This window comes from Serinus canaria, chromosome 1A (assembly GCF_022539315.1).
Source record: "Serinus canaria isolate serCan28SL12 chromosome 1A, serCan2020, whole genome shotgun sequence".
Lineage (NCBI taxonomy): Eukaryota > Metazoa > Chordata > Aves > Passeriformes > Fringillidae > Serinus > Serinus canaria.
Window position 1 is genome coordinate 69,889,983 of NC_066314.1, and position 21,096 is coordinate 69,911,078.

General features: G+C 39.2%; 1 protein-coding gene across 12 annotated transcripts in view; it reads left to right on the forward strand.

Moving 5' to 3' along the window:
- Window positions 1–21,096, forward strand: part of PLEKHA5 (pleckstrin homology domain containing A5) — a 162,523-nt gene that overhangs the window by 95,689 nt on the left and 45,738 nt on the right. For all 12 annotated transcript variants that reach the window (XM_050970204.1, XM_050970205.1, XM_050970196.1 and 9 more), the window contains 5 exons: window positions 840–960; window positions 7,332–7,436; window positions 10,628–10,700; window positions 15,173–15,273; window positions 16,580–16,695. In XM_050970204.1, the coding sequence (XP_050826161.1) occupies window positions 840–960; window positions 7,332–7,436; window positions 10,628–10,700; window positions 15,173–15,273; window positions 16,580–16,695 (516 nt within the window). The remainder of the gene's footprint in view (window positions 1–839; window positions 961–7,331; window positions 7,437–10,627; window positions 10,701–15,172; window positions 15,274–16,579; window positions 16,696–21,096) is intronic.

The following is a 21,096-nucleotide window of genomic DNA, read 5'->3' on the forward strand; positions in this document are numbered from 1 at the left end:
AGATCAACATGTAGATAGTTTGACTTGTTTAAATCACTTGAAAGCAGTGATAAATATTTTATGCTAATTGTTAAGATAGAAAACATAGCTGAAATTAGTTGTGTGATAGAAATGCATCACATTTATGCACTGTATGAATATCCTCTTGTCGCTTCTGTAATTTTAGTAAACAGCCTAGATATTACATAACAATCAAATAAACTCCCAGAAAGGGATAAATTTTACAATCTCTTAGGGACAACCCCAAGCTGTTAATCTATAATGTTTTGTGTGATAGTTTCTCCTCAATTGATTATTTCCTTGGCCAGTTGGGGCACTTTCTGAATCACTGGATAATAACTCAGATTTGCTGTCTGTGCATTAGTTTTGTAGAATGCACAACAATACAAGAAGGTCTGCATGGAGCTCGTGCCTGAGCTCAGGATTTTGTGGGGGTTCTGGGTGTCCTCCCCACCACCCTTGCTGTAACACATTCCATGGTGGCTCCAGTGAAAACCACCAGAACTGGCCACATTTCACAGTGTGAAAGGGGGGCAAAGCCAGAGGGGGCCTTTGGAGAGCATTTCTTCCCATGTCCATCTCACACTCATTCCTGTCTTTTTCCCTCCCACCAACACCTGGCTCTAAGAGAGAAATTCTGGTTTTAAACAACAGCTTGAAATTCATCTGTTCCAGGTTGGAGTTGAAAACACAGTGCAGGTAACTCTGCAGTGAAGTGTGAACTGCTTTCACATTGGAAAAGTAGGACACAGGCTGTGCAAGGCTACATCTAGGGGTGCTTTTTATGAGCAGTCTGCACACTCAGCATGTTCCAGTGCTATTACATATTCTATTTTCAGGACTGCTGCAGCAATGTCATCTGAAGAAAAGAAGGAGCGACCTGTAAGCATGATATGTGAAGCAACTAACTATAATCTGGCATCAGATTATGCTGCTCATCCAATGAGCCCTGTGGGCAGAGTAAGTCTTTATGTCCCAAATGAATTAGAACTCAAGTAATTCAGTTATTCCCCAAGCTGCCAGGCAGTGCTGTGTGTTAGTGTTCCACTGAAAAAGAGAATCAAAGCTTGCATATTTTTTAGGGCACTTGACTCCTTCCAGGTTGAATTTGGAAATTGAGGTGTCTCACACAAATTGTCACTGTAGCTGTAATTTTTATCAGGTGTCTCAGATCTTGTGGCTTAAACTGACCTTTCTGATCTGTGGGAACAGCAAAACCCTGAGTGTCTGAGTGACCCCCAGTGCTCCATCACAAACAATTCCCTGGATGTGTCCGGCTAAAACACAGAGAGTTGGGATTGTGAGCAAGAGGTAGTTGTGAGAGGGGTGGGAGGTGACTCTGTGCTGAACAGCAGGTGACACTGGGCCAGAAGCAGAAGTCCTTCCTAGAAAAATTCCTGCTAAATGTTTGGGAGAATCCCAGGATCACCTTAATTTATGTTTTACTTCTCCATTCCCCCAGTTTCTCAGGAGGTTAAGGAATGCCCAGATGTTCTTACCAACTTTTAGTTTTATTGGATAAAGCTGATGAGCCTATTGTGTGCATTTTTAAAATTTTTTTTAATTTTCAGCTTTCCTGAGAGAGAAGTGCACTTGCTGCAAAATTAAGAAGTGCCTTAAGTTTTCTAGGAGACCATGAAAAAACAGCTTTGATCAGTGATGACAGACAAGGGCTGTCATTTCTTCTAGCCAGTAGTTAACAGTCAAACAAGGGGAAAAGCCCTGTACTTTAACTGGTCTTTGAAAATGTTAACCCTGAGAAGTGCTTTTTCAGCAAATTAATCCAGCCTGCAAGGGAAAAAATAAAACTTTGGAATGTGTTCTAGCTGAGCAGATTCCTTAATGGCAGAAACTTGGACTGAAATAATGGACTTACCATGTGGTAAGAAACATTGCAAGGATCCTTCCAGTGCATTTTGGAAATTTTTTTGTTGTTTTAAATGTCTCATGAGACAGGCAGAATCCTTGACCTACGTTAGAAAACTGTTATTTAATCAGAAAAGTGTCTGAATCTATTAATGTTGCTGGGGGGAAAAATAGAGAGTCACAGATGTATAATGAACAGTAACAAAATCCATCTCAACTTTCATATGATCATGTTTAAGTCCATGCAGGAAAACCAGTTTAAAATAGAACAAACTAGAAAACCCCCAAACAACAAGAGTAAAAAACAAACTCAAAACCAGCTGAGCCCTAAAACAACCAAGCAAACAAAAAACCCCAGGTAATTTCTTGTCAGAGTCATAGCAGTGATGTAGAATGCAATAACTACATTATTGAGAGCTAGTTCTCTCCAAATTCATTTTCTAGGAAGCAATCTCAGCTCAAATATGCAAAATTAATTACAATTTAGGAGCATGTGTCTGACATTTTTTTCACTTCTCTTTCAGAAGAGAAGTTGAAAATGCCCTTTAGCCTAGTGTTTGTTGCATAGTCCTCGAGAAGGAAATTGAGATTTCTATGGCCCAGTTAATGTGATTTCTTCTACTTTCATTGATTAATGACACTTCAGTTTCCTGTGAAAATAACATTTTGAAAAAATAGATTGTTCTGCTTCTCATTCCTCCTGTTCTAGTTATTTAAATGCACTTAAAGTATTAATATGATTATTGTGGCTGCATGTGTAATTACTGTACATCACTTTTCAGATGTGCATTTGTCTGAATTAGTGCAACACCATTTGAAAAGGGTTGGTTTTGGGGAGGTGAATTTTGGGGAACGTAGAACCACAGCTAATATCAGTCTGCCTTTTCTGGCAGCTCTTCAAGGATGAAGAGTTGAGCCCTTTCTAAAGATAACTATAGATATGGCCCATGGGTTGTACCTGGATACAAAACTGATTTTCTTCTCTTTTTTCTACTCATGTCTTCAAACAGTAAAGCCTGAAATTCTTAACTTTTGACTATAAAATGTAGTTTGTAGTGGATATAAAATGTAGATTGTGTGGAGATATATATATATATATATATATATATATATATTATATCTATATATAGTGGGTGTGTATATATATATATATAAATAAAATGTAATATGTATAATATATATAATTACATATAAAATAATATAATATTTATATAATTATAAATATTATATGTGTTTATATATATATATATATATATATGCAGTATTATATTAATGTAATCATAGTTTTGTGTATTGTAGCCCATGAAAACAGGAATAAAATGTTGGTGAGGGAAGTTTCAGAGAATTCATTAGAGAAGAGAAGGATGCTTCGTGTGGTTGCCAAACCAATTTTCTGAGGTGGTTTTTGTTTTCAGACATAACTCATGACCACACCTGATATCAGACTGTAATGAGGAATGGAAAAAAAAAATTTAGGGTACAACTGAAGTTTCAGACAGTGAAGAGGTACAGGAGAAAGTTTACCTTGCATTAATGTGAATTGATCCCTGATAGACATGGAACTTAAAGTTTCTATTTTCTGTCAGAAAGACTCCCTGGAGTCTGTTGCTGTTGCTGATCAGACTAATGTGAGGTGAGGCACAAATCAGTTCCTGCCCAGTAAAAGTCCCAATTCTAATCTTCCTTTCTCACTGTATACATGAGGGGGGCCAAATAACAAATTACAGCTCTGATAAGTGCTGCTTGTCTCCTGTAGCTTGGAGTGTATTTCCAGACATGAAGGCACTAGCACAGACCCTGGCTGTGAATACCCACAGGCTGCAGATTGCTACAGAAGTATTTATTTTCATCTCTCTGTGGCATGAAGAAATTGTTTTTGTAGTTGTTTTTTTTTTTTTTTTAAATCTTATTTTTCTCCCTGCTGTTAAAATCACTACCTAGACAAACAGGATTATGTGTCATAAATTGCTTTTTAATGTGTAAAGTCAGTCACATTTCCAGACACCCTCCACAGTTCAGATCTGTGCTCTTCATTGCTGTCCTGATTATCAGCAGAATAAGGTGAAGACATTTTTCTCACAGAAAGTGGTGTGCAATATTAGCCCAGGACAGCTCCTCCAGTACAGCTGGGATGTTTCCCAGTGCTCACAAATATTAATCAGCTTTTCAATAGGTATTTCCAGCTTGGAATGGCTGGTGTAGGTGTAGCCATACAGGTCTGCTCAGGATCCAGGTTAGCTGGAAATTTCTGATTAACAGAAATGAAAATTATTGTTATTTATTATTAACATTCATTAGCAAACAGCCCAGTGAACAGGAGGGCTGGGAAGGGCACTCCTGGTGCTCAGAGCTGTCTGCACTGTGTTCTATGATTTATGTTCAGACCAGCCCAGCAGTGCTCCTTGTGCCTCTTATATTTTAGTCCTGCCTAAATGGAATCCAGTTTGCTTTATTATGCAAACCAAAGCACACTAGGAGTGAATGCTGGGGAGGTTTGCTTCCAGAGCAGCCTCCTGCTCCAAGCTCAGATGCTGAGGCAGAAACCCACTCAGCTCATGGAAAACTGCAGCATTGCAGTTTGCCTTCAAAATCCAGAAAGCAGCATCCTGTTGTTTTGTGGTTTGGAAGATAATGGGAGCCTTGAACACCAGAAACATATTTTTAAACAGAAGTTAAAAGTAACAAAGATACAGATTTGTACTCTCTGAGTTTACACACAGAAAATTTCCTCATTAGCAAGGTTCTCAATCTGTGTTTTTTAAACTTACATGCAGTAAATTTAATGTTAATTAGTGACTTTTGTGCTAATCCTGAAACTGGGAAGGAAGCCTCACATAAACCCTGTGTTTTCCTACCACCTAAGCAGAGAGAGAAGCCACTTGCAGGGAGAGAAGCCCCAGATGCTGACTGCTCTGTTGTCCAGAGTTTGAAATCCTGCTGGGTGTTCTTTCACTTTTGGAAAGCAGTGAACATCACTGGCTGGACATCCTGGCTTCTTTCTCAGCACTGGGTTTGTGCAGGGCTCTTCCCACAGGATCTGATTCTGGAGACATCTGAGTTCTGTGCCTTGGAATGGATCAGGTGGTTCCAGGGGGGGCTCTGCTTGCTCTGTTACCTTCTGCACCTTCCAGCAGGTGATGAGTGGTTGGATCATTCTTCACCCTCCTCTCTTTCTCTTCTGCACAAGCTGGAGCTGGGCAATATGTTCTGTATTTTTGTTGTTGTTATTTTTGTGCTGTGGGGTAAAAAGTACCTGAACCCTTCAGTTCTTTTATTTTTATTTTTTTTCCCTGTCACAGTTTGAGATAATTAGTTATGAATGAGAGACCAGAGATGGCCAGGGATCCATCCATAACAAAAGGAGGAGGTGATCCAAAGTCTGAGAAGCCATAATCAGTCCATACACTCACCTACAGTGTTTCAATGTCCCAAAATACTCATTGTCTGAAGGTTCAGAGTTTGTTGTGAAGTTATTCTCTTTATGTGGCAGGCTAATTACAAGTCATCTGAAGTGTTCTCTGGATTAACTAAAATTAGAAAGCACTTGTGATGCTGCATTTAATTGAAGGGAGTTTGTATTCACAGTTGGTAGGATGTAACCCATTAAAACTCTGCTGTTAGCTCAGGGAAATTGGAGTCAATATGGGTTTTTATCAGCCTACCTTAGAGGCAGCTGTCTAAATTATCTGAATTTGTGAGGCTTGACACAAGTGCTTGGTTGTCTTCAGAAGCAGCCTCAATGCATTAGCTATTTTTACAAGTGTAGGAATTCTGGAGCACTCTGGAGAGGTTCTGAACCTTTGGTAGCTAATATTAGAGTAGGTGTGAGTATTAGAAATTATTTCTGATCAAAGTGTTGGCACAGCTTTTGTGTGATGTGCCAGTACAGCAGCCATCCAGGTTAACAGAGAGCTGTAGTTCACTTTATCACTGCATTTTTTAAATGTTCTTTGTCATGTATTCCTTTTTCCCAGCTGGCTGTCATCATTCTCTTGGCTTCTTAGAAATCTCGGTCCATTTTGCACTGATAGAATTGTTCAGAAGAAAATGTGGAAGATTTTTACTTTTATTCCTAATTAGGTTTTCAGTTGCTTGCTTTTCTGTATCTCCAAGGGAAATTAAAAGCACTCTGATTGTTTTTATATTCCCTTATGATTTTTGCCAAAAAGAAATATAACATGGATTTTGTGTTGTAGGCTCTAGGCAAGCACACATTGCTTTTGTAATGTTATTTTTTTTTTTTTTTGCCAAGCAGTGTTGTATTTTTCAGTTAATGGCATCATTGACAAAAGCTGTGCATAATTTTAGATCAAGTTCTCATTTTATGATTTTTCAGCTACTGTGGGATTCTCTCTGAAGCATGAGTAAAACCCAGCTTAGTTCTGTGATGAGTGTTGAGAGAATTTCCATAGAGAAACCCCACACCTCATTTGCAGCAAAACCTGAGTAGTTGTCAAGCTTTCCTCCTTTAGGAATTTTGCATAACCTCATGATTAGTCCCAGCAGCAGAGAGAGGGAGGCTGAAACACAGGATTATCATATTGTCTCAATCCAAATGCTGGATTTGAAATGCAGCTTTAAAAACTCACTTGAACTTGATTTCTTCTGCACAGGAGTGTATTTGCTGTGTCTCATGGTGTCTGAATTCTTACAGGATTTAAAACACAAGTAAATGTTCTTTAGTTGCAGAGCAAACTTTCTAAGTGTAGGCTGAGAAGAATGAAGTGTGAATTGGCAAAGCACTGCAGGTTTCTTTGTGCCTTTTCCAATTTCTTGTGGTTGTTCAAGTAGAAAGATGAAATCTAAAATGTTTTATTTTCCCTCTTCCCTTAATCATAGGTGATCATTGCAAAATTGTAAAAAAGTATAAGAGCTGATATGAGCCCTGGAGTTCCATGGAAAGCTTTCTAAGTAGACTTAAGTGCAAGCAAGTAAAATAATGAATATTTAAACCAACGAAGAGATCACAGAACAAAGAAGGAACACAAAAAAATGGATTTATTTTAGGAAAGGGGGAATTATATCTTGTTGGAATCTGAAAAAATTTTCATGTGTTAGTTCAGTGTTGGAAGCAGGAAAGAGTGGGATTTCTTGCCCAGGTGATGTGGTTTTTCATAATTAATAATAGTTCTCTGAGTTTACTTGCTCAGTAGGCATTCTACCCACCTTAGAAGAAGGTCAGATATGTATTTGGTTGGGTTTTTATTGTTTAAAAAAAACCCCAAACATCTCTTAGTACTTGTCTTGGGATTTATCTTTATATTCTCTGCAGAAGAAAAGAAAGAAATGCTGAAACCAGCAGAACCATTGTAGTAATTATTTATCTAAAAAAAGAATAGACTTTGTGTTCTGCAGTCCCCAAGAGGGGCACATACAAGAAAAAGATCCTAGAGGAAAGAAAAGCATTTTGATTTTTGTACAGTGATTGATGTCATGCTTTCTATAACGTGTTCAATTCAATTTAGACATCACGATCTTCAAAGAAGGTTCATAATTTTGGGAAGAGATCCAACTCCATAAAGAGAAATCCTAATGCACCAGTTGTCAGAAGAGGCTGGCTCTACAAACAGGTACTCAGATCCTCCTCACCCCCTGCTTTTTTCTCCTCTCCTGTGTGGTACAAAAGAGAACAATTTCTATAAAATACAGTGATACCAATAGCAGAATGAAGCTCTAAACTGGGTTCTTCAATTCAATAACTCCTTGCTGGATATCAGTCTGATACAGATAAGGACATCAGACAAGTAAAGAACATTGATAGATTGTATAAATATACATGATTCTCTCTAAAAGATCTGAGCAGATGTTGTTAATAAATAGCTGATTTAATTTCAGGTATGTAGATGATGTGACCAAAGGTGTATGACCCAGAAGATTGGGGGGTTTAAGTTTCTTTTGTTAGACTATGTATCTTTTTCTTTTTTCTACAAGTAATATTTTCAATAAAAAATACTAACTTGGAGCCATTTCTTCATATATTTCACATAGGTATGTCCATTTCCTTAATTCAAAGATAATTCCTGTTAAAACCAGAGATTATTTTAGGTTTTCCCATGGAGTGTGAATTTATCTGAAGTGCTTATTAATATTGGGACAGTGTTCTAGCCTGCTGTAAATTTGCTGTTCTGGTTGATATTACAAATCTTTTTTTACAATCCACCAAGAGCCTTTGAGAACTCATAATTTAAACTCAGCTGAGACAAATGTGTGTATGTAATTTTGATCTACCTTGTCATTTACTGTGCCTACTCAGATAGACTGGAATGACCTGCCTGGATTTCTGAGTGCTGGTGATGAGTCAGTTTTTAAAAACTGCTCAGATAATAAGATCTAGAAGTGTCTGTTTAGTGAAAGATTTTCCCAGGTTTAGACAATCCTGTGGCCTCTACTCTGAGAGTGAAGAGAATTCTGAGATGTGAATGCTGAGAGTAAAAAATTCTCACAAAGGGGATTTTGTTGTTGGTTTTTGGGGAACAAAATCACACAGTTGTCTTGGATGGAAGGGACCTCATGATAATCTAACACAATTAGCCAGGCTCCTCTAGAGCAGGGCCACAGAATCATGGAATGTCACGGGCAGGGTCACAGAATCCTGGAATGTCATGGGCAGGGTCACAGAATCCTGGAATGTCATGGGCAGGGTCACAGAATCCTGGAATGTCATGGGCAGGGTCACAGAATCCTGGAATGTCATGGGCAGGGTCACAGAATCATGGAATGTCATGGGCAGGGTCACAGAATCATGGAAAGTCATGGGCAGGGTCACAGAATCATGGAATGTCGTGGGCAGGGTCACAGAATCATGGAAAGTCGTGGGCAGGGTCACAGAATCATGGAAAGTCATGGGCAGGGTCACAGAATCATGGAAAGTCGTGGGCAGGGTCACAGAATCATGGAAAGTCGTGGACAGGGTCACAGAATAATGTTTCCTGGCTAATGCTTGGTTTATTCTTTCTTTCAACTCATTTCTCCCACCCCAAAAGGAGCAGAGCTTGAAATATAAAGCTAAAAATCATCTTGACCTTTGTTGGGCTGGATTTTTTTTTTAAACCATTTTAGTTTAAATGGTTAAAACTTAAAACATTTTAGTTCAAAGGAGGCTGAGAGTGAAGAGGATTGTGCAGCATGGCAAAACAGAGGAATGCAAACAGGAACACCTGCAGCCTTAAGCCAAAAACAAACCCACCCCACAGTTTTTCATTAGAGATTTCTTCTTCATTGTCACAGAACCTATTTACTACAAGAATATTTCTAATTCACACATGCTTTTCTTCTTGGAACAGATTAACATATTTATTAAATCTGATTCTGCCAGGATGTGTGTGCTGCAGTGCTCTGCCTTATTTACACTGCAGCAGTGGTGGCAGCCTCTCATTCTGAGTTGTGTGGTGTAAATTGGTCATAGGCATAAAAGAAAATTCAATTGCTGTAGGAATAAACTATTTGGGAAAGAAATTTGCTCTAGATATATGAGTGGTAATAGAAGACAAAAGTTCAACAGGGAGTTCCTTCAGAAAACAAAGGAGGATGTACCTGAAGTGTTATCTTGCTCTTTAAGAGAAAAAAAAAGTGTAGGTTTTGGGTTTTTGGTGGTTTTTTAATTAGTTAAACTGTAGATTGGAATCTCTAGCATGCCTGGAGAAAAGAAGGCTCAGAGAGGCCCTCCCTACTCTCTAAGCTGCCAAAGAGGAGGTTGTAGTGAGGTGGGGGCTGGTCTCTTCTCCCAGGTGACAAGTGACAAGACAAAAGGAAATTACCCTCAAGTTTTAGGTTGAATATTGGGAAAAAGTTCTTCACCAGACGGGTTGTCAAGCATTTGGAACTGGTTGGTGACCTGACCACTGGGAAGTGGTCAGGTCACCAACCCTGAAGGTGTAATTAGATGTGTTAATGTGGCACTTGGGGACATGGTTTAGTGGGGGACTTGGCAGTGCTGGGTATCAGCTGGACTCAAGGAGCTAATTGGCCTTTTCCCACCCCAACCATTCCATGACTCCCTGTTCACCTCAGGATCCCTGGGTCACAGCCTTTGTTTGCAGTGACAGCTCAGGATGAGAAGTCAGATACTTCAGACAGCCAAGAAGTGGAGCTGGCAGCACACACAGCACAGTTGTGTGTCGAGTTTTTATCTTCTTTTGCCAGGGTCAGGATTAAATTGTGAGACAGAATTTCTTGTTGGGACTCAGATGTTTATTAGCTCTTATCTATGTCCCAGTCTCACAAACCCTGAGTTCTGCAGCACTTCACTCTAACAAACTGAAAATGGAGCCCCATCTCTCTCTACAAGGCCTTTTAGGGATAAAATGTTCAACTGAGAAATGACACCTAAACTATTTTCACTTTTAACCCAATACCCAACCACCCACGACCACAATGGGGACTTTTTTATCCAATTACACAAAACTTCCCAAACCCATGGAGAAGGAGAAGAAGAAGGACCAACCTCCACCCTAAAACCTCCATCTTGCATTATATATATTACTACATTCTAAACCCTTAAACTCTGAGTTTCCCCCCTGTGATATCACACACTTCTATCCCAACTCCACACCCACAATCCCAATTCTGTCATTCCATTCTGGAAGCTTCTCCACAGCCTGAGATCAATGCAGTGTTCTCCTGGGGGTCAGTGCCTGGCAGCACAGAAATCTGAATTTCTCAGCATCCAGGGTTCCAGCAGCTGTGCAGTGCCTGGTTTGTGCTGGGAGCCAGAGCTGTCCCCAGTGTGTGTTTTCTGACTTGGCCCCTGTGATTCCTGCAGGACAGCACTGGGATGAAGCTGTGGAAGAAGCGCTGGTTTGTGCTCTCAGATCTGTGTCTCTTCTACTACAGAGGTAAGTTCAGCCGCTTTACTAGTTTTGCTGGGAGAAGATAAATTTTTTCACACCAGTCAGATGTAAGAAATAAGCTGCTGCTTAACTTAATGGATTAAAATAGTTGTACAGCTGTCACTATCCAGGCCTGCTCCCCTGCTCCTCTTATTTATTTATTTTTTTCTTTCTTAATTACCAGTTTCACATAATTGCTTCCTGCCTGCCAGGCTGTGCTCAAAGGGCAAGCCCATTCACAGCCACCTCTGTTAGTTACTAAATTCTGGGTTGTAGTTTTTCTCACAGCTTCTGTTGCTAGAAACTAAATATGTCAGGTTAAATCTGATTTTTATGTGAGTTAAGTAGCTGAACTGGGGATAGGGAAGGGATAAAGTGCAGGGGAGCTGAAACTCTGCCTTTAGAATGATAAAGAGGATATATTTGCCTTTGGGAACTCTAATCAGTGTTCATGAACACTTAGAAAATGGAACATTGTCCAATTCCATATGAGTAGAAGTCTCTGCTGTATTTGGAACAAAAGAATCTGTTAGTGACCTCCTGTAGCTAGAACAGACTTTGCTTTACATGGGAAAAATGAGCTGCTTCTCATTTTAGTCTGGAGTTAGGTGGGTCAGTGATCCCTTCAGCCCTGCAGGTTATGAACTGTAGAGCTCCTCCAGAAACAAGTGGGACTTGGGCACAGGGGAACGTGGACAATCCTGAAATAAAGGGTACATTTCAGTTGAAGGTGTACATTTTAGTTTAAGGTGTACATTTTAGTTTAGTTTAAGGTGTGCATTTTAGTTGAAGGTGTACATTTCAGTTGAAGGTGTACATTTCAGTTTAGTTTAAGGTGTACATTTCAGTTTAAGGTGTACATTTCAGTTTAGTTGAAGGTGTACATTTCAGTTGAAGGTGTACATTTCAGTTTAAGGTGTACATTTCAGTTTAGTTGAAGGTGTACATTTCAGTTGAAGGTGTACATTTCAGTTGAAGGTGTACATTTCAGTTGAAGGTGTACATTTCAGTTGAAGGTGTACATTTCAGTTGAAGGTGTACATTTTAGTTTAGTTGAAGGTATACATTTTAGTTTAGTTTAAGGTGTACATTTTAGTTGAAGGTGTACATTTCAGTTGAAGGTGTACATTTCAGTTTAGTTTAAGGTGTACATTTCAGTTTAAGGTGTACATTTTAGTTTAGTTTAAGGTGTACATTTCAGTTGAAGGTGTACATTTCAGTTGAAGGTGTACATTTCAGTTGAAGGTGTGCATTTCAGTTTAAAGGAGGCTGAGAGTGAGGAGGATTGTGGAGCATGGCAAAACAGAGGAATGTAAACAGGGTCACCTGCAGCCTTAACTGTGGGTGAGGGTAACCAAGGGCTCCAGTTTGGGATGAAACTTCGGGATTGGTAGGACTGGTGCTGATGCTGGTGATGCTGAAGGCAGAGACTGATGAATTTCAAATGGTGTTCTCTGAAAGTGCAGCACGGAGCCAAGCAAAGACAAATCAGGTCTGAAACAAAAGCTCTGTTTGCAACTGGTTTAGTTAAATTCTGAATTATTCAAATGTGATCATTAGGCTTTGTCTCTCTACACCAAGTGGTGCACAGAGTTGGATAAACCCCTGCTGAGTAAAAAATCAGGCTGAAATTCCAGTTGTGGAAGGCATCAACTGACTGATACAGATACACTGTGCTTTCCTAAGTGGTCATTACATACTCTGTGCTTTTTACAGGCTTATTTTAAACACCTCTTCAGGCCCCTTCTTCAAAAAGTTGTAAAGAAAGTGCTACATTATAGCTGCCTTAAGAACAGATTAAATTGAATTTAAGCACTGCACAGGAAGTTTGTCAGAATAAAACAAAAGGAAGCAATAAGCAAAACCAACAACAAATAAAATATAAATAGCTCTATAATCTTTTTATTTTCTACATGGCTCAACATTCTGAAATACAAGCAGAATAATCTAAATTGTTGATGTGATAAATGTAGCTCTTATCTATCACTCACTAGAAAGTAGCTAAAACTGTTAAACTGGAATTAAATGTGTGCAGTGATAGTCCAAAATGTAATAGAAGTGGCTGATAAAATATAAAGTTTTTAGTGTAAACCCTTTTATGTTTCTGTTAGTTCTCAGGCATTGAAAAAATAGGAAAGGGAGGGTCGTGCACTTGCTCCCAGATGGAGCCACAGACCTGTTTGTGGTTGTGGGGTTTCTTTGGTTTTATTAGTAAATCTTACTAAATTTCCAGAATTGTGTTACAGTGTCAGCAGCTGAAATCCAGTTTATAGATGAAAAAACAAATCATGTCACAGTATTTTCTCACAGCTTAGAGAATACTCCCTTTCTGTTCTCCCAAGGCAGAAGGGGAAGGAATTTCCACTTTCATATTGGAAGGTTGTTGTTGGCACAAATCAAAGTTCTTAGGACTGGACAGAAGATCTGCTGCTTTTCTTGTGTACTGTTCATACACTGCACACAAGTAAAGAGAATATGGGGCAGTGGGATGTGTAGATAAAAGCAAACCTGATTGGGAACAGATTTTTAAAATCTGGAGCTGGAATGTGGCAGCATGTATTTAACAAAGACCAAAGTGCTCCAGACATGCAGCTGTTCAGTGGAACAAAAATACTGAATGCTGTTCTGTGGCACTCACGGGGGATTTGCTCAGTCATGAGTCAAAATATGATCTAGGAAAAGAGAACTTTCCCCCAGAATTCCAAATAAAGTAAACCCCAATCTTTGCCTAGTATGTGTTTGGGGACAGGGCACATTTTTGTGGCAAGGAGTCAGTGTTTGAAGGGAAGGTGGGATGGTTTCAGTCATATTTAAAAGTACTGCTGAGTTCCTGGCAGTAAATCCACTCCATTTCTTTTCTGCCTTATCATAGGAATGAATTTATGCTCAGCTCTGCAATTAAACAGCTGTCCCAAAAAGCACAGGTTTTACATCTAATCTGTCATGGGATACTCAAGTGGCTGGGCACAACTTTCCCCATATAATTAACTTAAATGGGGGTTCTGGCTTTTCAAAATCTAGGAGTAAATGAGAACCTGGAAAAGATTTTAAAGTCCACACACAAGCAATAGTCCTGGCATGCTGCTTAAGTGTATTTTAATTGGAACTGTTAATTTTTCATTGAAATTTTGCAATGCCTGTTTTCATCTTAATTTCATGGATTTTTTGTGGGCACTGTCTTCAACTAAGAGAAGTGTTATGGGGGACAGTCTCTGAGATGGTGATTGTGAGTGGAAATTCTGCTCATGAAATACAATTAAGACAGACATTATGAATTGCATCCAATTATTCCTTTATTAAAATCTAATTGGATTTAAAAGCTGGTTGTGGATTTCAATTAAAATGTCAATTATTTTATTATGATCTGTTGATCTAAAATTTTATGTAAAACAAGGCTCTGGGAAAAGGGTATTTGTTTTGGGGGAGAGCTTTTTTTTTACAAATTATCTGAAACGTGTGGAATCTTTACAAATGGAATGTAATTGAGAGTAAACTCTTTGTGAGAATTATAATGATAATTCTAAATAAATATTATAATGGGGATTTTGTAGCCCAATATGTCTGAGATCAGAAGAGGAATGTGCACATTCTCTCTAAAATGCCAGCAGTCACGAGCAGTGTTTTAAGCACTTGTGCTGTCAGAGGTGTTTTCAGTGAGCAGGCAGGAGATGTGTGCTGCTCTGTCTCAGGATGACCCCAGCGTGTCAGAAAGTCTCTTTCCCAGCCCAGCAATTGAAGAAGGAGTCAGGATTCCTCAGCTCTGGTTCTCAAGGCTGTTTATTTTCTCTTATCTATGACATTCCTTCTCTGCCCTGCTGAGCTCTGTCCAGCAGGTCGGGCTGTGGCTCAGTCCCTGCCCTTGGGGTGGGGTTGGCTTTTTATACCAAAAACTACCTGTGCTTTATTCACAATAATTTCCCAATCCAAATCACCTATGTTAGACAGTCTGTCTCTACTCTAAACCAATCCAACAGTGCCACCATCACCCAGAAGATGGAGGACAAGGAGAAGAAAGAGTAAGAACAAGGCACACCCAGATCCCCCATCTTGGCTTCTGAACCCCCACTCTAAAAACCCCAAAATTCTACTTTTCCACCTTGTGACTATCATTCTGCTTAAACTCTTGTGGCTTGTAAATCTTCACACAAAGTTGGTAATTTTTTCCATGGGCTAAAATCAAAGGCAAGAGTGTCTTTAGCTTTGTGCCAAGGTCTCTGAGCTCCTTGCCAGGGGCTCGAGCCATCCAGGGCAGCCAGAGGGATGTCCTGGGTTCTGACAATTCTGGTTCTTTGTCACTGAATTAGGGGCTTGACTTGCACCTGCTCCTCACAGTTAGTCTGGATTTCTGGTTCACGATGCATTCTCTGACCCAAACTCCCTGCTCGTGCCCGGGTGTGGCTGGAGGAGTTGGATGAAGTGTCAGAGTGCAGGTGTTGTGTGCCCAAGGGCCATTTCCTAATGCCAGTGTGCATCCCCAGATGAGAAGGAGGAAGGAATCCTGGGGAGCATCCTCCTGCCTAGTTTCCAGATATCTGTGCTGTCTGCTGAGGACCACATCAACCGCAAATTCGCCTTCAAGGTGAGGAGAGCAGCTTTGCCATCTCATTCTGTGTCTGAAAGCACAAGAGCCTGGTCTCAAAAGCTCATTTCACAGAGCTGTTCATAGCAAATTAGTAAATAATACCTAGTAAATAATACATTTGTACCCTGGTTAGTTTCTTTACTTCTAGATCTGTGTTATAGAATTGCATTCTTTGTTCTCTGTAAGAAATGCCTGGGTGACTTCTCAGGACAGATGGATCCAAGTGGCTTTTGTTAGAATTTGAATGGTTATTAATAAACTAAAGTATATTAATAATAAATAAAAATGGCCATAAACCCTTTTAGGGTGTCAGAAATTTCCCTATCCTAGCAGGGAGAAGGTGTCATCACTCATAAAATCCTTTTTCTTCCTAAAGTCTGCTCTTGAAATTGCCCTCTCTTCTGAATTTGAGGACTTCTCAGAACAGATCTGTGGAAGTTTATTTTATTAGCATTTGAATTGACTGACAAACAGCTTTTGGGGCTGGTTTTGGCATAATAGAGTAGCAAAAGTTTCAAGTGCTTAGCCTGATGTAAATATAGACAGAGTTACTAGAATGAGGAAATGGATGGATATCACTTACTAGCAGGATTTATTTTTTTCAGGGGTCTTAAATCCTGTGTGGTGAATTATAATTTAGAATTATAAACCATCATCTGCAGCTGAATTTATCCCACTAATGAAAGTGCATTTGTTATTTAATACAAAGTATCTTTGCACATAAATAAAAATAAGAATTTATTATCACTTAAGTCACAATATTACATTAATTGCTCTTAGAAGTGTTTCATGACAATCTTAAATCATGATATAAATTACTTTACTAAGCATTTTGTCCTGACTTTTTTTTTATTGTTGTTTTATGAGCTCCTTTTGGTGCTTTGTTTGGTCTCCTAACCAAGACATCATTTATTTACTATGGTAAGTACAAATTAAAACTTACTGTATCATTCAGACTGCCAAAATCTATGCTAAAATCTTATTTATAAGAATTATATTAATCTACATTAATGAATGCTCAATATCATGTTTAGTAGATTGAAGAAATTTAAGGGCTTTTTGTTTAATGTATTAATGAAGAAGCAGCTATGATTGAAAATTACAGGCAGTTATTTTGAAAACATGAATGCAGTGACTAAAACACTGTAGTGTTCCTTTTGATTTGTTTTTTTTTTCTGAGCATATTATCTGAAGAAATCTTCTCAGAGAAAGCATCAGAGTGAATATGCAGTAACAATATCTGCCTCTCTTCTTTTACAGACTCTTACATCTTTATTGCAATGACCATGTCATTTCCAATCAGGCAGCTCATCCAAACATGAGGACCTATTATTTCTGCACAGATACAGGGAAGGAAATGGAGTTGTGGATGAAAGCCATGATAGATGCAGCACTTGTGCAAACAGAGCCTGTGAAAAGGTAGTGTGGATTGACCAAACAGTGGGGCAGTGTATTGCTTTCTCTTGTTTAGTTTGATTTGTTTAGTGAAAGACTAAAATAGGATGTAAATTGGCTGAAGTGATTTCTCCTTACATTGAAGACCCATTACTAACTGGACAGTGCTGGATAAAATTTTGAAGTAGCAAAAATAATCCAAGTTCTGTTCTGAATATTGATTGTCAAGAGCTAGGAGAAAAAAAACTGAACTATCCCTTCAGCCAGTGGCATCAGAAGTGCAATGACAAATTCTGTGTGCAGGCATGTTTGACTTCCCTGCCCTCCTGACTGAATAGCAGCAGCAGCTCAACTGGTGGCAGCCTTCAGCTTAAAGCTGTCACAGTGCTCAAATGCACAGCTGGAGTTTGTGGCTAAATTAACCACTTGTACCTGTGGGCAACCTGTGGGGAGCCATTCTTGTTCATCATTAAGCTGTCACCAGATTTATGCTTACCTGATCTGGAGCCTCACCTTGCTGTGCCCGTGTGTTGACAGTGAAAAGCAAATTATCACCAGAAGCTTTGTGCTCTCAGAGACTGAGCCCTGTCTGCTGCTGTCTCTCCAGTGAGAGTCATTTGCTCTCAGAATGTGGTCCCTAGGGTCAGCTCCTTGGCATCTGTAATGGAAACCTCATCAATTGAAAGTTTAAAGGCTCCTTGTTATTGACAGCACAGAAGTTATTGCTGATGGCTGCTGTCACTTGATCTGTTCTCCATTCCCTTAGTTCCTGCTACCCTGGAGCTAAATAAAGTCAGCAGTGCTGAGGAGCTCTGAGTTTAAAAAATAATAGAAAAATCTCATGGACACAGGTTCCAGAGAAGTTTGGTAGTGATAAACTTTATCTGAAAAATCTGGTTTGTATCGCAGATACAATGGTAATTTACATATGGAGGAATTATTAAACCAAATCAAACCCACTTCACTTCAACCAAAAATCACATATCAATTGTGTAAACACTTGGTAGAGGAAAATAAAACTGAAGGGGGTCATTCTCAATCTTTTTCTGAACTGCTGAAATGACCTTCATTTGATGTTTGCAATACTGTGAATATCTACTTGGCTATCACAGGCAGAACAGACTTGCCAGCAGCCAAAGAGTTGTCAGAAAAGCAACTTATATAACACCATCTTGTTTTGATTCAGGCAAGAAACCTCAGAATGAAACAGAAGTAGATGTGACCTCTTTGAGAACTTTGTTGGTAGCCTTGAAATAATTACTTCAGAGAAAATAGATTTCAAGACCAAGTCCCAAAGAATTTCAAATCTGTTTGCTATAATAAGGAAGAAAATCCTTAAGACATCTGTTTTGTAAAGAATCCATCTTTTGGCTGTTTCTTAAGTTCTTCAAATGAAACATAGCAGGATATGATCTTATGTAGAAGAAATACTGTTCCTTCCCTGTAAAAATCTGTTAAGTATTAAGTGTCTTATTACCTCATCTCCAAGTAACCTGAAGTTTGGCATAGCTGGAGCTTAAGCATAAATGGTTTTGGTTCAGTCCAGTTTGGCAGTGCTCTTGTTACTGAGTTCTGGTTTTTTAGAGGTTCTGACATTGCACTGAGTACAGCTTTCTAACAGACTGGATACTTGCAATACAATAAATGAGTAATTAAGAACTTGCTTCCTTGAATTAAACATGTAAATTAATGTTGGGCCACATTTAATTGCCTGTTCATATAAAATGCCAGTGATAAATCAAGAGATTTTTACAGTGTGATTCTTGAAACCTAGAAGCTACTTCACTGCTCATGGTACTCTGGAAATCAAATCCAACAGACTGTTAAACCAAATCTTTTAAATCATTTAGCACATTTTTTGTGTCTGTTTTTCTGCAGATGTGAGTTCCTTGGAGAGGATAAAGATAAAAGGAATATTTAAAACATTTAGTTGGTGGGAGGGAAGGGGTGTTGCCAGGTTTTTTATAAACTACTCCTGTTTTCCACACATAGTTTTAACCACGTAAACCACAAATGAGATCCTGAAGTGAGAAAGTAAAAATGGACCCTTTTCTCTTAGAACTGGTCTTTATTTGCTGCAGAAATGTTCCCTTCTGATGTTTAGCTGCAGGGAAGGACAAACAGTATTTGGCCCTATTGGCTGAACTGTAATTACTCCTTTCTAAACAGTTTTGATTTCACCTAGCTAGTACATTCAAGTTTAATAATGTACTGAGAGGCCTATTAAAATAATGAAACCAAGCACTTCAGTCAGTGAGGAGCTGTTGAAGCTTATGACTCAAAATACGATCTCAAACCCCCTCTCTGGGTGCTTGCAGATGGTGTGTCCACCAACACAGTGATTCACCATTTTACCCTAAATGCTGATCTCTGCTCTCCCAGCTTTGAGTGCCATTTTCTGTCCTTTCAGGGTTAGCCTGTGTGCTGCAGCCTTTGTTTCTCCTCGGTGATGCAGCATGTACTAAGAAAAGATGGCTTTTTTCCCTCCTGGGGCAGTTACTTTCCCTGAACAGCATAAGCCAGGCTGCCAAAAAAGCACTTGTTAGCACAGAGCATCCACAGTGGGGGCTGGCTGACGTCAGTGTGCTTGGAAAAGATGGCTTTTCCTCTTCAGATGCCTCTGCCTTGCTTTGTTAACTCACAGCCCTCCTGTCCATCTGATCATTCATCACATGCTCCCCCCCTCCAACCCTTTCAGAATTATTTCTTTATATAAACCAGCATAAAATAGTGCTTCTCCTGTACTGCATATTGTACATATGATTCCTTTTGGGTGGCAGAAATATAGAAATTGCATTCAGCATATGCTGAAAGACCCATGTTCAGTGCTCATTCTCTTCCTCTATCCCTGTCCCATCCTCAAACAGCCTGCCAGCTTTGTTGAATTCATCTTTGAGAGCTAGCTATAAATATGGAGCCAAATATACATATGGATTTATGTTTCTTGCATTTGTTCCTGATAATTTTTTCCCATATGGATCCTTCAGTGTGGAAAGAGAATCCCCTGCTCACTCAGACTTGGCTGGTGTGGTTTCACCAAAATGTTGAGAGAGCCCAGCAGGCTGTTGGAATGTCAGTCCTGCAGCCTCTACACCATCCCAAGGAGTGTAAAATGTAAATGTTTGGCTCTGTAGAACCATAGTAATGAGGGATGCAGCATGGAAAAACAATTCTGTCATTTTGGGAGTTGCTGGTTTTCAGTTAAAACACAGTGGAAAGTATGAGAGTGTGAACTCAACACAGTGCCAGAGCTTGAGTTTGCCACTTACGAGTGTCTCCACCACGGATTTTCCACCTTTTCCTCTGCTCTAAAGCCACCTGAGAAAGATTTAAATAAATTTTTAAGGTTTTTTTAAGTTTTATCTTATATAATGGGGTAGGTGGTGCTATTAAGACACGCTGCAAATATTACTGCCCACATTCAGGATTATTTGCAAGGCAATCTTTATATTCATTTGTTAACTCCAGAGTGCTGGCTGAAAACTGAAATCTTAACACCCTTTTGTAGTTAATAATTGTGGGAAATGGAATTTTTAGTTCACATTCCTGTTGGGAAATTCCTTTGGTTGCTGATAGAACACTGGGTAGTGCAGTTTTGAGGTGGGAATGAGGACGTGATCCTTTTCTTTTCCATCACCTTGAAAAGGAACCTAGGCACAAATGTTTGGTCTTGGGAACCATTTAAGATCTTGGGGGGAAAAATAAACGGCTTTTTTTACAATGGGGTAAGCAGCAATACTTAGAGCTGTGTGTGTAGTCAGTCTTCTTGTGCTCCTGGTAAGTTGTGTGTGTGATGGGCTTTTTCCAGACACTTGAACTGGGTGCAGTTATAAAGAAGAATAATGCATTTTTTTAAAAAAATATGCAGAACAAAACGAAAAGTTAATTTGACATCCTCTTAAAATAAAGTGTTGTTCTTAGTTTGGTTTTATACAGAGATGTAATCTTAAGAAATTACATCTCTTCCTCTGCTTTCCTCCCATACCAAAAAATGCAGAGCAAAACATTTTATAGTGGTGGGTTTATTTTTCTAGTGAGCTAAACCCAAAAGTCACTTTTTGAGCTGGAATTGAAATTCAGGTCCTCCCAGAATGGCAAAAGATAGAGCCTCTTGACATTTTGAAGTTTTAAAAAGAAGATCACTAATAGAACTACACACACTGAGTACTTGTGTAAATACTGTAAAGCAGTAGCAATTCCAAAAATATCATTATTTCTGTGGTACAGTTCCTCAAGTCAGCAGCTATTTTCCCCCTTGAAATTAGAAAAAGCCACAGTCATTTTCTGCACAATGTGTGCCAGCCAAAGTGATAACACACCAGAGAAACCCAATTGGCACCAGTGACCATGAAAAGTCATTTGCTGTCTTGAAAGGAGCTCATTATATGCTAAATTCAGCCGTGTTGTGAATCACAAGCTGACTTT